Source organism: Silene latifolia, unplaced genomic scaffold (assembly GCF_048544455.1).
Source record: "Silene latifolia isolate original U9 population unplaced genomic scaffold, ASM4854445v1 scaffold_298, whole genome shotgun sequence".
Classification (NCBI taxonomy): Eukaryota; Viridiplantae; Streptophyta; class Magnoliopsida; order Caryophyllales; family Caryophyllaceae; genus Silene; species Silene latifolia.
The window spans coordinates 65,010-80,954 of record NW_027413235.1 but is presented as its reverse complement, the minus strand read 5'-3'; the positions used below and the strand labels follow the sequence as shown (position 1 = coordinate 80,954).

The 15,945-nt window shown below is 36.7% G+C and overlaps 1 protein-coding gene and 1 long non-coding RNA gene across 2 annotated transcripts; one reads left to right on the top strand and one right to left on the bottom strand.

Annotated features, from left to right (window-relative positions):
• Positions 1-1,980: 1,980 nt before the first annotated feature.
• On the bottom strand, positions 1,981-5,198 carry LOC141639204 (uncharacterized). The gene is made up of 4 exons (XM_074448384.1): positions 4,560-5,198; positions 3,808-3,851; positions 2,925-3,004; positions 1,981-2,724 (listed from the first exon to the last, which is right to left on the bottom strand). The coding sequence occupies exons 1-4, from the start codon at positions 4,791-4,793 to the stop codon at positions 2,162-2,164; spliced, it is 921 nt and encodes a 306-aa protein (XP_074304485.1). The 5' UTR covers positions 4,794-5,198; the 3' UTR covers positions 1,981-2,161.
• A 7,313-nt stretch (positions 5,199-12,511) lies between these two features.
• LOC141639203 (uncharacterized) lies at positions 12,512-15,738 on the top strand. The gene is made up of 3 exons (XR_012542406.1): positions 12,512-12,696; positions 15,191-15,304; positions 15,405-15,738. It is a non-coding gene; the product is annotated as an uncharacterized LOC141639203 (long non-coding RNA).
• Positions 15,739-15,945: the final 207 nt, after the last annotated feature.

The window sequence follows — 15,945 nt, the reverse complement described above, 5'->3', positions numbered from 1 at the left end:
AAGTAACGTAAGTTGCTTTTTCTTTTGAGAGGTTTTAGAAAAGGTAAAAGTGACAAAAGAACTGACGGAAAGCTTTAAATATCAATCACGCGTTACTAACAAAACCCGGCTAAAAAACAACCCGCAGAACCAAGTTACTCGATCGAGTAACCCTTACTCGATCGAGTGACACACCTACTCGATCGAGTACCCATCAGCAGAACACTGTTTCGTAAAACAAACTTACTTACTCGACAGAGTAAGCCCCACTCGATAGAGTACCCAAAAGCATAGAAAACCGTAGTATTACAATAGTGTCATTGTCAATTTGGCACATGATGAGACACTTGTGGATAAAACGCCACTCAATTTTATTGAAGGCCTTTTCTAGATCCAATTTGATAGCAAACCATCCGGATTGCGATTTGGACAATTTCATGGAGTGAAGGATCTCGGAAGCAATGATAAAACTAATGTCGGTGGCTTTTCCAGTGATGGAGCTACCATGTAAAGGGGAGATGATGGATTGCATAAAGGGTTTAAGTCTGCTCACTATGATCTTATGGTAAGAACCTTATACGTGGTGTTACACAAGCTTATTAGTCTAAATTGGCGAATAATTTGCGGGTGAGGAATTTTTTGGTAAATACATAGTCAAATTAATTAGTTTCCCTCCTAAACATTTGAATTTCAATTTGTATATCCTTTTTATGGGTCATTAAGTAATTATGCATTTATAAATTATACCGTAGATAATCAAAATATTAAACTATTTACTAATTACATCAATAATTAATGAATCTAATTTATAACCTAAGAATATAGGATTTCAAAAGACAAGAACACTATATCAATGGATACGATGGTCTTGGATAATCAACTGCATATTAATAAATAATGACAATCAAGCAAAGCTAGATCATCAATCCGTCAAAGGCAATGAACGTTATGTAAAGAAGTTCTGCAAATCAATTTTAGCCATTTATTTTAAAATAGTGGAGTAACATCAATCTGAGTCTAGTAAATTGTCTTCATTATGCATATTATACCTAAAACACAATTACCAGTTTGGCGTCGGGCAACAAAGATACATGTCTATTAAAATTGGTTTGCGTTTCCGATTGTGTTAGACAATATTTACTTGTCAAACTATGGACAACATAAAATTAATTCCGCAATTGATAAGTTATCTTCAACGACTATCGTCTTAATACCAAATGGTTCGAAGTTTGAGATTTGCAACTTGCAAGTTGTTGGTGGCTTGAAGTTCTTAAGATTAGTAATTAGGGATCTAGTTTATTTTTTTATTGAAATTACTTTTCGATCCTTTTTGTTTTGGCGCAAAAATAAAAAAGATAAAATCGTTTTTCATTTAAATTTATTATTTTAATTATGGTGTGATTGAAATCAGTAACACCTATTGTCGTTTTAGTACTTTCCTTAAATGAATGAGGGAGAGATATGAATGAGACAATAATTTTCCAAAAAAATATGTATATAACTATATAAGTATAACATCACCAAATACGTATCTCACTCATTATCATCCATTGTTCAAAACTTCCAATACTTAATATTGAATTATATAGTCGAAGACTTGAAGCTTACACGTGAAAGAGATGATTACCAAAAGTGCGTACGTAGAATAATGAGAAACCATACACTATATTGTTGGTAGTTGCACCCAACATTACGCAGCCTGATAAACTAATGTCTCTAATTTCCTGTTATTATTGACGGCTATGTAATTATTAATTAAGTATGCCATCGTTACTTAGAAACACATGAAGGATACAACAAACAAGTTCCAGTTTAACATTAAATCAACACGATAATAACTAACTTTGAGCCTGTCACCCTCCTAAAAAAGGTGGTGGACTTGTTCTATGTGATTTGCAGGCTATCACATACATTTGGAAATTTATTCAATGTTCACCGCAAAATAACGGTTGTGGGTTCCCTCGTCATTAAAAAAAAATCAGCACCAAAGTCATATATATATAGACCGAGTAACATGCATGCATATATTACTCAAAGGTGTGTCACAATGTCACTAATCTTGCACTCGCCGATACGATTATATTACATTTACACTACTAGTAGAGTTGCACCAAAGTTTACATATACTCCTACAACATACATTGATTATAATACATATATATGATCTGATCTCGAACACTTATTAAATGATTTCCTTAGCATACTCAAGAGCTGCTGCAATCCTCGAACTATCATTCGATGACGACGTATCAACCGTCTGACCCAACAAGCTACTAAGTGATCGAGCCTTAACAACACCAATCTTGGCTCTTTTCTTCATCTTCTCACTATTCCCCAGTGTTTCACTGGACGTGCCTAAAGCCGTGTTCTTAGGCATTGACGTTGTGCGGCCTCGAACGCTCGACATATTTCTTAGCCGTCCCTTACCCAAGTGATGCTCACATAGAGAGTAACCCACCAATGTAGGTTGACAACATCTCCATCCTCGACCATTAACTCGACTACACCTTGAACCTTCCATTATAGTCTTCCCTCTCTTACTACCTTTCTTTCCATTTACTCCATTACTATTGCTCTCATCATAATTACCCTTCACTTCTTCTTCGTCAACGCCAGGTTTTTCGACATTATTCTCGAGTGATTTGGATGTAGCATCGACGACATTGGTCGTTTCAGTTGAGTCGAGACTCCCTCGCCTTTTCTTCAACGGCATTGCTTTATCCTCGTCGCACCACCTCATTTTCTCTAATACGTGAACATAAAATAATGGTGCAATTAAGTACATATTCCATAAATCTTAAATCAATTGTAACATTATTATAGAATTCGCCAATGTCAATTAGTTTAACTGATAAAGTCACCAACGTGTATGTACTAGCGACATCGGATGAACATCTTAATAACTGTATGATAACAATAACATTGGAGCGAGGATAAAATTGTACCTTGATGATGGGAAAGTGGTAAAGGAGCATTAATACAACATGCTACTGCTGCTGCACCCAATGCTGTTATGCTTTTGTTGCTAAAAATCGGAAAATCCCAGAAATCCCACGGCCATACACATTAAAGAACAAAATTAACAAATGTAGCAATTGTGATAGAGAAATTCTTAGATCAACATATATATATATATAGACCCGAGTGCATATTTATATTTATGTACATAGAAAAGAAACACATATAATGATGATGGTGTTGGGGACCATCCATCCACCCCATGCTAACATGCACCTTATGGATACGATAATACAAACGGTAACATTATTTATAAGTATCTTAGAGACTTCTGCCTAAAAACGATTTTAGAGGATTGGACATACCCACGGATGCTACATAAAATATTACAATTTGTTTTTTTTTTTTTCCTTTTGAAACATGATTAAATGGGGATGGATGGCATGGTCTACACTAAAAAAGTTGATAATTAATAAAGACTCGATCATCTTTTACCTCTCATCAATCAATCATATTGTATTGTCATTTTAGCCTAGTTATAAATGTTGAGGTTATTATCCTTTTTGTTTTATCTACTTATTTTCCAAGCTTTTTTTAAAGAATAATGGGATCAAAGTAGGTAACTAGTTTACAACATTGGAGGTAAAGGGAGTTGGAATCTTCCCTTTAGTTCCTCCAATTAAGAATAAATAGTTAGATGATACCATATACGAGGAACTTAAGCAAGTGTTCTTTACCGTTGTTGAAAAAGCAGATAAACAACAATCGGTTGAGTTAGAAGGAGCAACGAAAAAGTCGAAACATATTGAGATGGAAGGATTAACAAAAAAAAAAGTTGATTATCAACGATACGAAATGAGGAATGCTTACCCAGCATCATTGCTCTTGGGCACGCTCTCAACTCCCTTAAATCCCTGTGGAAATCACCAACGAATTATTCAACTAATTAATAAACAGCAAGCTAAGGTACAACTCATGCCACACAAATATAAACCCCTTCTTATATTATTATAAAGTTTTATTTATTTATTACGAAAGCAACCCAAATAAACACTCTCTCCATATATTTAACACTCCGGCCACTTAAATGAATTTCATACATTTATTTGTTTAATTACAAATTCTCACTTTAGACGGACAACAAGTGATATGTCACCACTTGCTTTGTCTTACATATACTTAGACGGATATATCGTCTAAAGTGAGACTAATTGTTGTTTAATATATGTGACATATTTTAATCGTATAAAATTCATTTGGAAGGACGGAGAATAATTTAATAGCCTATATATTTAGGAGAATTTAGTGCTCCCAAAATAATAATATCAGACCGCAAATTAAGTTTGGAAAACCAATTAATCCGGTGTAAATCATTCTACTTATATAATCAAGTACGGAGTAATTAAGTCTTTCAATTTCGACCCTCATATGCGTATAACGATCTTATTTGAGAATTTGTATTCGGAATTTTAAAAAATGGTGGTGGTGCAATTTCTCGACACCCAAGAAATAGTTTACTCACCAAGAACAACAAGAAAATAAAATAAATAAAAGTAAAACTAACACTAAAAGAAAGAAATAAATAAATATGAAAAACAAAGACAATATCGTTAGCTTCTTACCAAACAATCATGATGTTGATCATTACTACTATTTCCATCATCGATCGAACGGCGCAGATCAAAAGTAGTCAAATGATCGGACGGCTGAGAGTTAACATTGGAGGTATGAGTAGTTTGATCTTGAGTAGGTTGCACCAGGCTGACCGATGACCGGCTGAAAAGGTGGGCATCTGTAATGGGTATTGGAGAAAGTAATGAAAGAGGTAAAGGTACCTTTCTTTTCCTAATTCTCATTCTTTTAATTCTTAACTCTTAACCTCTACTATTATTATAATTATTATTATTATTATTATGAAGGGTGCAAAATTAATATCAAATTTTAGCTAGTTTCTGATAAAGAGGGTTTATACATAAACCCAAATATTATGTAAAACGGATCATACCGCTATGAAATCATGGTTCATATTAGCAGAAAAGTAGTTATAAAATAAAACCGTTTTACAATATAAGTAGATGATTTTGTAGGAAAAATTGAGGTTTATCTTTCTAAAAGTACTTATCAAAGTAGTGTTTGTGTTATAATAATGTGAAAGTGGGTATTTTAATTGGATTTCTGTGTCAAACTTTAATTTGTTGCACCAAACAAAGGGAATTGAAGAGGGGGGTGGGAGAAAGAAGAGAAAAAAAAAATGGTGCAATATAAATGGAATGGGTGCAATTGTGTATATGTATGGGTGAGGAGCAAGGCACGTGCGAGAGGGTGAAAAGTTGGGGGGATGGCACGTGTGGGATAGGGGAGAGGGAGTTGACTGGTTATTACCGGTAACAGGTGGAGTGGACGGAATCAGATGTTATAGTAGGAGAGAGGAGTTATGTAATAAGGTGACAGCCTGACAGGAGGGAAGACGTGGACTGCCATTGGAAAATGATGGATTTTCTTTTCTTTTTTTAAGGGAGAAGTGTGTGTATTAGTACTCGAGCCGGCAATTGGGTTATTCGGGTCGGCAACGGATCGGAACAAAGTGAATTAGGTTATATCATGTTTGGGTTTTGTCGGATCGATTACAATTTATGTCGGGTCATTTTTGCGTTAGGTTAGTACCGGGCCAGGTTATCAGCACTATATTTTATATTATTTATTTAATTTTTAATTGGTAATTTTATGTTTAAACAATGTGTACGGTATTTGTAGTTTTAAGTTAAAATAATTAAGATAAATGTCAATTTGGTCCTTTTACATCATTATTAAGTTGGCTCATTATCAGATCATTCATCAGGTTGACTTAATATCTGATCACGGGTCGGGTCGGGTCGATTCAGATCTGGTTCAGGTTGAAAAACAAATAAGGCTCCTATCGGTTATTATCGGGTTGGCCTCGGGTCGGGTTGGTTTCGGTGCACCCAATTTACGGGTTCTATCGGGCCGAGTTTCGACGGGTGAGTCGGGTACCTCGGGTCGGGTCAGCTTTTGCCAGCTCTACTAATTACTAACTTACTAAGGCCTTGTTCAGTTGTTTCTTATTTGTAAATTGTAATCAGATGGGGCTGGTTTTGGTGTACTCGTTGTTCACCTCTTGATAGGAATGGAACAGACTCTTTAACTTGCAGCGATGAGATTATATACTGTAATTAATGATGGATAACCTGCTTTACACCCCAAAAAACAAAGCGCTTGTTTTTTAAAATTCAAAAAATTTAAACTAAAATTTGAACTAAAATTTATTGAAATTGAATTGAATTAAACTATATTGATAATTGGACTAAGTTTATTGGATATCACATGAATTGAATTAAGTGAAAAAAAAAATAAACTAAGAAAATTTAAACTAAATTTAACTGAACTTATAGGATAACTTAAAATACCTAAACTAAATTTACGTATTTTCTAAATTCTGCGCACAAATTCCGCGCAATTGCCTCTAATATTCCATTATTAGTTTATTACCCTTTACCTTGAAAAAAAATTAAAAATACTTCTCCTCTATTCTCTCTCTCTTAAAATCTAACCAATTCGTCAATAATTCGACAATTATGGACCGTAATTCGCACATATCACGTGTAATTTCTCCGTCTTATGAACAATTTTATTAATACCGTTTTCTAGTCGATTTAATTCATGTTTTTTGTACTAAAAAGGGGTCATTGTTACAATTAGGGTTTAACTTGATTTTGAATACAATTAGGGTTGTTGAAGGGGTGGTAGTGGGATCGTCGAACAGGCCGGAGTAGGGTAGTCGGAGGGCGCATTATGGAGGGTGGTCGGAGGGCAGTATGGGTGGTAGGAGTTGGGAACCTGTTGTATGTGTGGGGACTGGGGAGTGGGTTGTAATACTACGGTTTTATGAGTCTTTGGGTACTCTATCGAGTAGGCCTTACTCTGTCGAGTAAGGGTGTGTTGCGTTTTTAAAATAGTTGACATGTTGGGTACTCGATCGAGTAACCTTGATACTCGATCGAGTAAGGAGGCACTCGATCGAGTAGCCGGTTTACGGGGGGATGATTTGTCGGTTTTGTTAATAATGCGATTAAGTTTATAATTACTTCCGCCACTTTTCTTTAAACACTTTTAAAACCTATTTGCTTTCAAAAGAGAAAACAAACTACGTTCTTCGCATCAATCGCATTGTTGGCAAATCCCGGAGCTTGGAAGGTCGGATTTTACCTTTCTTTATACCTTTGTGATCCTTGCGTCGAGGGTAAGATCTACGTACCGTTTTTATAGTATTTCGTTAAAGTTAGTTAAACCCTAATTTGGGGATGTGGGGGTTTTGTTGTATGTATTGATTGGTAGTAATTGTATGATTTCATGTTAGGAGGAGGATTCGTAGAAGAAGCCTTTTGATATCAGCTGTTGAGACCGTCTGATTGTGTTGATTTCCAGGTAGGGTTTCCCTACTCAGTATTAGTCCCATAATGCATTGTTGGTGTTGTGTGATTGTTGATTGTTATCGTATTCGTATTGAGACGGTTGTTGATTGATTGTTGTTTGATGGTTGTGATTGTTTGTCTCTGGTTCTCGAGATGCGTTCTCGGCTGAGTGGAGTCACTTGCGGGAGTGGCTTCACGCCCTAGTTTCGCCCTCCGTGGAACCCGCCACGGGAGGGGATGTGCACATTAATGGGACAAGGTTATCGCTCGGTATGATGAGCGGGGCTTAGGTGGGAACGGTGCGGTCCCCCACGCGTGGGCTGGTCCAGTGGACAGTCGGTGACGGAGATTGATTGGAGTGGGTGTGATTGTGTGTGTGACCGTTTGAGTTGTTTGTTTACTGTGTTGCTGGTTTATATAAATTGTGTGATTAGTACTGACCCCGTTTAAATGTTTTAAAAACTGTGGTGATCCATTCGGGGGTGGTGAGCAGTTATTGAGCAGGTATGATATGAAGCGTATGGGATAGCCGGGATGAGTCATCACGTGGCAGTAGAAGTCTTCCGCTGTGTCAGACGATGTTTTATAGCCTTGATAGTTTTAGCGAGAGACCGTCCGAGAATCTTGTATTTCTTTTTATCGCTTTTTGGAGTTGGTATGTAATCACTTTAAACATTATATACTTTTAAGTATGTTTCGTTATTGTCTTATGATTATCATTGCCTCGGGGAACCGAGATGGTAGCACTTCCATGCCTTAAGTGGTCCTGGTAAGGCACTTGGAGTATGGGGGTGTTACAAAATGGTATCAGAGCGACGATCCTGAAACCTATAACCAATGAATCCAATGAACATATGGAGTCAATTAAAATGAACCCGGGGTAGAAGTTGTAGGAGCTAATGCAAAGACTTGGGAGACGTCCTAATGTCGCGAACTCGCCCTACAATTTTGAACCGGTCACTATGGGATATGAGTCGGGATCGCTATGTGTTTACCTTGTGCATTGTGTACCTATGTAGTGATGTGTGGCATGAATCAGTGGATGTATGTATGTGGAGAATGGGGAATGTGTAGAAAAGATGGTGATGATGTGATTTCGTAAGTTATTGATTGAAAGCATGATAGTTGTTTTTACGATATGGCATTATAGATATACGGAAAGAAAATTTGTTTGATTTGAGTTATACATAGAGTTATGTATACATATATGTTGTTGGTAGTGTTGTACGAGTTTATATAGCTGAAAGTTTGAGTAAGAGCATGAATAATTGGTGGAAAAAGATGATAATTGTTGCATGATAATATGATATTTTTTTTATAAAACATGTTGTATGATGGAAGAGATTTTATAAGGTTGTTATGCTAGTAACATGTGAATATGATACTTGATGTCGTATAATTGTGATTTTGTTTACGTAAAGTTATATAATAAAAACATGTGGGTAATATGTGATTGGTAAGTTGAATGATATATGTGCATCGAGTTATTTGTTGCTTGGCTTTTGAAGTTAGTAACATGTGGTTAGAGATACTAGTTTTATGAGCATCGAGTTGTTTTTGTTTACCATGTTGTCGTTTAAGTTGTTGGGAAGTAAAATCAAGTAGTTGTGTTTTCGATTATAGGGAGGTTGTCTTTAAACTGTTATACCTTGAGATGCATAAATGATTTTAATGTGATTCCAATTGGAGGTGATAGCTTGTTCTTTTACGATTCTAACGATAGGTTACACGCCCAAAACGACCAAGAAATGAATGAGTTATGACCGTTTAACGAAAACTTGGACAATGTTGAGAATTGCGTGAGGTACTCGATCGAGTAGCCTTGGTACTCGATCGAGTAGGCGGCACTCGATCGAGTACGTTAGTTACTCGATCGAGTAGCCCTGGTGATTTGTTTTACGTGCTTTTGACCTTCACCTACTCGATCGAGTAAGTCCTTTTACTCGATCGAGTGGCCTGTACTCGATCTAGTGACCCCTATTTTGGGTCATATGCTTATCTTTTGACTTCGTTGCATATTATGTTTAATTCAAAGGTGTTATTTTGCTTCTTTATGCATTGTTTTACATGTATGTTGGTCTTGACGCGTAAGTTACCCAATCTTGTGGTGTAGTGAGTGGCACCTGTGGTGAGTATGAATTCGGTGGGAGGACATGAGTTATATGTGGTTGCGATAGATAGTGGAAAAAGAAAAGGAAGATCGTTATGGCTAAATTGAGGCATAGAACGTGTTTTCTAAGATGAGATGAGTGATATGAGTGTGTGTTGAGTAATGTAAAAGTGAGTGAATATGGGCAAGGGATGATGTGAGTCTAAGGAACGTGAGAATGAAAGGATTATTGAGAGTAAGGATGTGGATAGTGGCAACTTGAGAGGTGTAAAGAATTATGGAGGGAGATGGTTAGGAGTCATGTGGGTTAAGAATATACATAATGAAAGTTCGTTTTAAAGGGGTTGAGAAGAGTGGTATATAGTGAACTGTGTGGAGACATGTCGCGAGGTGGATTTGTAGTCAGTGAGTGAGTTTGGGAGATTTGGTTTATTAAGAGGTGAAACTATTGTGGGATTTCCTTGGGCAATTAACGGTATGAAAGGAATTTTGATTTCTAGAAATGTACAAAGGAGATGCAATGGTTGAACAGTGAACGTTGACTTTATGGACAGATTAGAGGCAAGTGTGAGTGATAGCATAATAAGAGAAGATCCATGGTAGGAAAGAGTGAGATGATATCGATATGAAATAATGGAATTTGAGTTTTGGAATGATGAGAAGGTAATTGGAGCACTAAAGAGTTAGGTAGAAGTAATAAGGAGTTGAGTTATTAAATGGTATTGTTGAGTATAAAGAGAAAAGAAGGATAAAAGTAAGTTGAGAAAAATGTTCACCGGAGTTATGTGACATAAAATTAAGGAATCGTCGAGATGTATGATACTATCAAGAGTAAGTAAGTTAATGGTTATACAGAAGTTTCGGGACAACATGATTAATCATGAGTTTCGAGGAATTAAGGGAGTAAGAAGTTGGTGGAGTATTTGGACGATACGAGAATTTTGGTGGAGAGTTAGATGATGATACAATTAAGGATAGTATTGGGAAGAATGTTGAGGTAATTTTGTTGATGGATTCGATGTTCGTTATTTGGGATGTTAACCAAAGATAGGAAAGAAATCGTGATGTTTAGAGACGAGTGTAAGAGGTTTGATGTCCGGACAATGGTAGTGTTATGGTTTGTGACTAGTGGTTAAGGGTGATGGTATATTAGAAAGGTAGCAATTCTATTGAGGTTGATTTTGTAGAGGCCGGATAGATATGTATGGTTGTAAGGAAGTATAAGATGTGGTTAGATGAGGCGGGTGCTAATAGTTGAATAGTAATGGTATGGTTATACTTGGCATGAGGTGATGGTTATGCGAATGGGAGAACATGTTATGAGGGGCATATGAGTTAAGCTCGGGCGACAGGTAACCTTTATCGAGTGGTAACTTACGTGATCAGGACTGACCAGTTGGATGTGATTATGGGTCTACGATGTGTATAAATGTTTGTGTGAGGTTCTGACCTCACGGGAAGTGGTATGGTGTGATAGTTATAAAACTGTTATTTGAATGCTTTGTAATATATGTTGGACACGGTAATTTAATTGAATGATATTCAAAGAGGTAATAATTTGATTGATCTGGCATGACTGGTTATACTTGTATGTATTCATGATATATGTTATTCCGTGATGTGGTAAGGGGATGATATTCATGAGGTTATTATCTGTTTAATTCATATAATATGTTGCTTTGTGATTTAGTAAAGTGGATTTGAGTAAGTTTTTCTTGTCCGAGAAGTTATGTTGAGTCAGTGCTTATGGGATTGTGTACGTTGTTATGACTATCGATGTGGTTGTGGTGCCTCGGGTGGTGATCCGGGCACGGTATTTAGTGTTGTGATGCGGGTATTTTCACACTGCAGGTGTGGCTGTTGGTGGCGGTGTTGCGATACCGTCACCGGTTGTGGTGGAGTAGGCGGGATGATTATGATGCGAGTTTTCGAAAGTACACACCAGTTAAACATAGATCGTTGGCTAATGATCAGTGGCTCATTCAGGGCCCTTCTGGGTCTGTTACCTTTTTACCTGAGGGGTTATATGATCATAGTCCCTGTCTTATGGAGCTGTGGCATACCTATCCCAGGCAGAAGTCTCGTTTTATGTACTTCAATATGTGGGGCAAAGATGATCAGTTTTTGAGTATTGTCCAGCAGGTTTGGGGGTACATCAATCACTGGGTGTTTGAGTTATCAAGTTGCAAAAAAGTTGAAGCTTCTGAAAGGTCCTCTTAAGAAATTGAATAGAGAAGGTTATGGGGACATTGTCAACTCTACTCAGGTGGCTAAATTGTTTTTGGAGGATATCCAGGGGAGACTTCACCAGGACCCCACAAACATTATGCTTATGGCTGAGGAGAGGATTGCCTCTAAATCTTATCAGGATTTGGAAACTGCAAAGATCTCATACCTTGCTCAGAAAGCAAAGGCTCTCTGGTTAAATAATGCTGATGAGAACACGCATTATTTCCATAACCATCAAGGCCAGAAGAGCTATGAATAAAGTACTCAGTATCCAAGATGCTAATGGTCAGATGTGTGTTGAAGCTGATACCATTGAGCATGCTTTTTTGGAGTATTATGAGAAGTTATTGGGTACTTCTGAGGTTGTGGTTAAAGTGTGTGCTGGAGTAGTTAAACAGGGCAAGCTGGTTACCCCTGATCAGGCTGCTGCTATGTGTAGAACTATTACCAAGGAGGAGATCAAGGTAGCTTTGTTGTCCATTCCTAGTGATAAAGCTCCAGGCCCTGATGGGTCACTACAAAAATAATGCGGGAAACTGACGGAATTTCTGACGGAATTTTCAAACCGTCAGATAATTCGGGAAACTGACGGATTAGTGACGGAATTTCCGTCAGTATTGGATTACTGACGGAAATCCCGTCTCGAATTGCCATCACGAGTTCTTACCGGCGCGTTAAAAAAGCAACAACGCGCCAATACATCCTGACGGAATTTCCGTCGACTCACAGATATTCGACGGAAATCCCGTCAAATGTCAATTATTGAGAAAAATTCCGACGGAATTTCCGTCGAAAATTTGTTAACATATCCCTGCGTCTTTCCTCATTTCCTATCATTATTTTCCCAAATCACTTAACATTACCCAAACCCTAACCCCCAAAATCGACCCTCACTACCACTGACCACCTCACCTCCGGCCACTCTCCGGCTCCCTTCTCTTACTCCGACTACCATGCGGCCTTGCCGGATCTCCCATCTCTCTTTCTTTGGTGAGTATACATTCTTTCATTTCTTTCCCTTTTTATTTATTTATTACATTTTTTCTCTTCTAGTATTTGTTCATCTGCTAATTTGATTTCAATATGAAAATGAGACTCCTAATTTGAGGAATTTCAGGTTATTTGGTCATTTTCTTATAGAATAATTACTCTTTGTGTTTTCAACAATTGGGTTTACTTAAAGTTACAATTTTGACTGCAATTTGTGATGTATAATAGTAAATTAATTCCTAAATTTTCAAAAGCAGTGATTTGGGAGATTATTCTAATGCTTATTTCACATGGGTTTGCATTATTATACTGCTTATGCGTTTGTTAATAACACAATTCTTGTTTAAGTCGGTAATATCCGTCTTAAACTTAAAATGGGTCAAATATGGTACATAGGACAAAAGGAGGTTGCCTAGGGATGCTAACTAAAGGTTTGTCCTATATATGTAAATGTGAGCATATTTGACTTGTTTCATCTTAAGACGGATACTGCCACCTTAAGAGAGATTTATGAATGAAGCATTGTTTATTTGATTTGTTTTCTGTATTCTTGGCTTGCTATTGGCAGAGGCGAGGCCGGGATTTTTTATTTGGTGTAGCGAAATTAGTGTACTACTCCCGTACTCGGACATGACTATTTGAAAACAAGTTTTATCTGTTGACTACATTAGCGTTTTAGAAAGTAAACGTCAAGGTTAACAACAAAGAATAACTTTAAAAGCAATAGCCATGGTTTATCTGAGTCCCATCTCATTCTTGAATTTTGTAGGCATTGCTTTTACACTACTCATTAGACTAGTTTTTTCCACTTCTTCAGCATTTTTGAGAATTAGGAACGTTGAAATTCTTGAAAAGCACAGGTCAAGGAAATATTTCTTGAATTGAATGTAACAAAGTAGAGAACTTGGGAAATAGGATTAAAAGAGAGAGATAATAACATAAATAATCAATAAATGGCTAATTAATGGTGTAGCAAAAATTTTAATTTCTCAAGATTTTTTTGTATTTTGGTGTAGCAAGTGCTACACCAATTGGCTTGTTGATGATGGTGTTGATGTCCGGTGGCACCACTGGACTAGGAACAGGTTGATTGTGCCTAAACATGCATTCTTTATATGGCTGGTAGCTCATAAGAGAATACTCACCCAGGATAGGTTAATGAAGATGATGATTGCTGCAAGAAATAGGTGTTTGTTATGTGACACAGAGGAAGAGAATATTGAACACTTATTCTTTCAGTGCTCTTATAGTCAGAGGTGTCTGAGGTTGTTGGAGGAATGGCTGCAAGTCAAGATTCCTTTGAATGGAATTATTGACTGTGGATTAGGCTCAGGAACGTTCACTTTTGAAGAAACAAGTGGTGGCCATGAGCACATCTTATGTATCTCATTTGGTATGTAAGGAATAGATGCAGGTTACTGTATGGGCTTCCTTTCCCTGTTGTTTTGATAAAACAGGTGAAGGAGTGCTTGTTAATGAATTTGAGAGGTAGAAATCTTGTTATAGGAACTAATGTAACTAGAGAGTGGTTAACAAGTGTGTGTCCAAATTGTATTTAACTAGAGAGGTTGATAATCTCTAGTTAGCTCTTGTATGATGAGATTTTATTAATATATACACTTACTTTCCCCAAAAAAAAAAAAGTGCTACACCAATAGTATAGGTGGCCTCACCCCTGGCTATTGGACTGTCACGAACAAATTATTGTATGCCTATTATTTTTAACATTTTAATGACTGCTAATGTGATGTTCAGTTATTGTAGTTTATCAGTTTTGAGTAGTCCACATTTGACCAGACGAGACGAGTCGTAAATTCACCCATTAGTTTACTCGTGTGATGCGTAGTGTGACAAGGTTTTCTTGTTCTAAGAGGTTGGTTGAGTGTGGATACTCTTGATAGTCTTTTTGTTGTATCAAAGAAATTGATTTCTGTTCGTTGCATAAAGAGACTTCCGTATATGTTTCAATGGAAGAGATAGTAAGACTTGGATAATCAAGGAGTCGATGCACAAGAAATTTTCTCAAGTCATAAATCATAATGTTCGTGTGGTCTTACAAAGATGATAACTTGTTTGCATACTTTGTCTCCATTATGTGCATGCTATAATGTGAGATTCGGTCTTGCGTAAGACCGTCTTAACTTAAGACGTCTCACAACCTCTTTTCATTTCCACCTTTATTATAATGAGAGCCGTCAAGTTAAGACGGTCTTAAATAAGATTTGGTGATAATGTGAAAACCTTTCTTAATGTGAGCACTTCAAGCTAACTATAAGTTTGGTTCAATTATTTTCCCCTCCATCCCATTTATAAATTGTCACCATTTGACTTTGTTGGTCAAGTGGCGTCAACTTTGATAACTAATTTCTCAATTTACATGTTGGATATAATGAAAAAAATGTCGTGTTAATTGATGTATTAGTGATGGAGTAATGGATTATATATGCCTGTCCAATATTATTTTTCACTCGATTTTCAACTGTCATTCTTACAGGAAAGGAAGAAGAAAGCACAGGAGAATGTACACTCGACTAATGCTTCATCTGAGGTAAAAGAAGAAGAGAAGCTGGAAGAAGTCATCGTAAAATACAAAACTTTTTAATGTCTGGTAAAAATTGCTAATTTTGAGTTCAGTTAGTAGCATTTCACTTTCTTATTGATATTGTAAATACTACACTTTCTAATGTCTCGCAATCTGCAAACTGCAGGTTGCTGCCAGTTTCGCTTCGAATAGTTCAGTAATGAATGAATTGAAACAGTGGAACAAACTATGTGGAGAAGGCGGGTGAAGGAAGAAACAACAGCTAATCTACGCCTTTAAAGAAGTGGAGAAAGTGAGGAAAGGATGAGAAGAAGCCAAGTCAGCCATTTATATTATGAATACGTTTCAGTTGAGCAGCTCAAAATTTTGTAACTACTTTTTAATAGGGAACATATTCTTTCTCAGCTAGACTAGTTACTAGGATTGAAGGAATCAAAAGGCTTTTCTTTTCTTAACATTCAGTTTTGTTTTGTAATTGATTTATAAATGAGAATTAACTTTTAAAAAAAATATATATTTTTTTTTAAAAAAGTCAACTTTTCTGACGGAATTTCCGTCAGAAATATTGACTTTTCTGACGGAATTTTCGTCAGAAAAGTCGACTTTTTGTTGACTTTCTATGCCATGTATGACGGATAGACCGTCAGTAATGGGTAGTCGTGACGGAAAATCCGTCAGAAACACGCTTGACTGATATGACGGATTAC

Bases quoted from the DNA above. Each gene is read 5' to 3' on its own strand.
- LOC141639204 (XM_074448384.1), bottom strand. From the start codon at position 4,793: ATGAGAATTAGGAAAAGAAAGGTACCTTTACCTCTTTCATTACTTTCT. The intron at 3,005-3,807 runs GTAAGCATTCCT...TCCGATTTTTAG, and splicing joins CCCAAGAGCAATGATGCTGG to CAACAAAAGCATAACAGCAT. The intron at 2,725-2,924 runs GTACAATTTTAT...TTCACGTATTAG, and splicing joins ACCACTTTCCCATCATCAAG to AGAAAATGAGGTGGTGCGAC.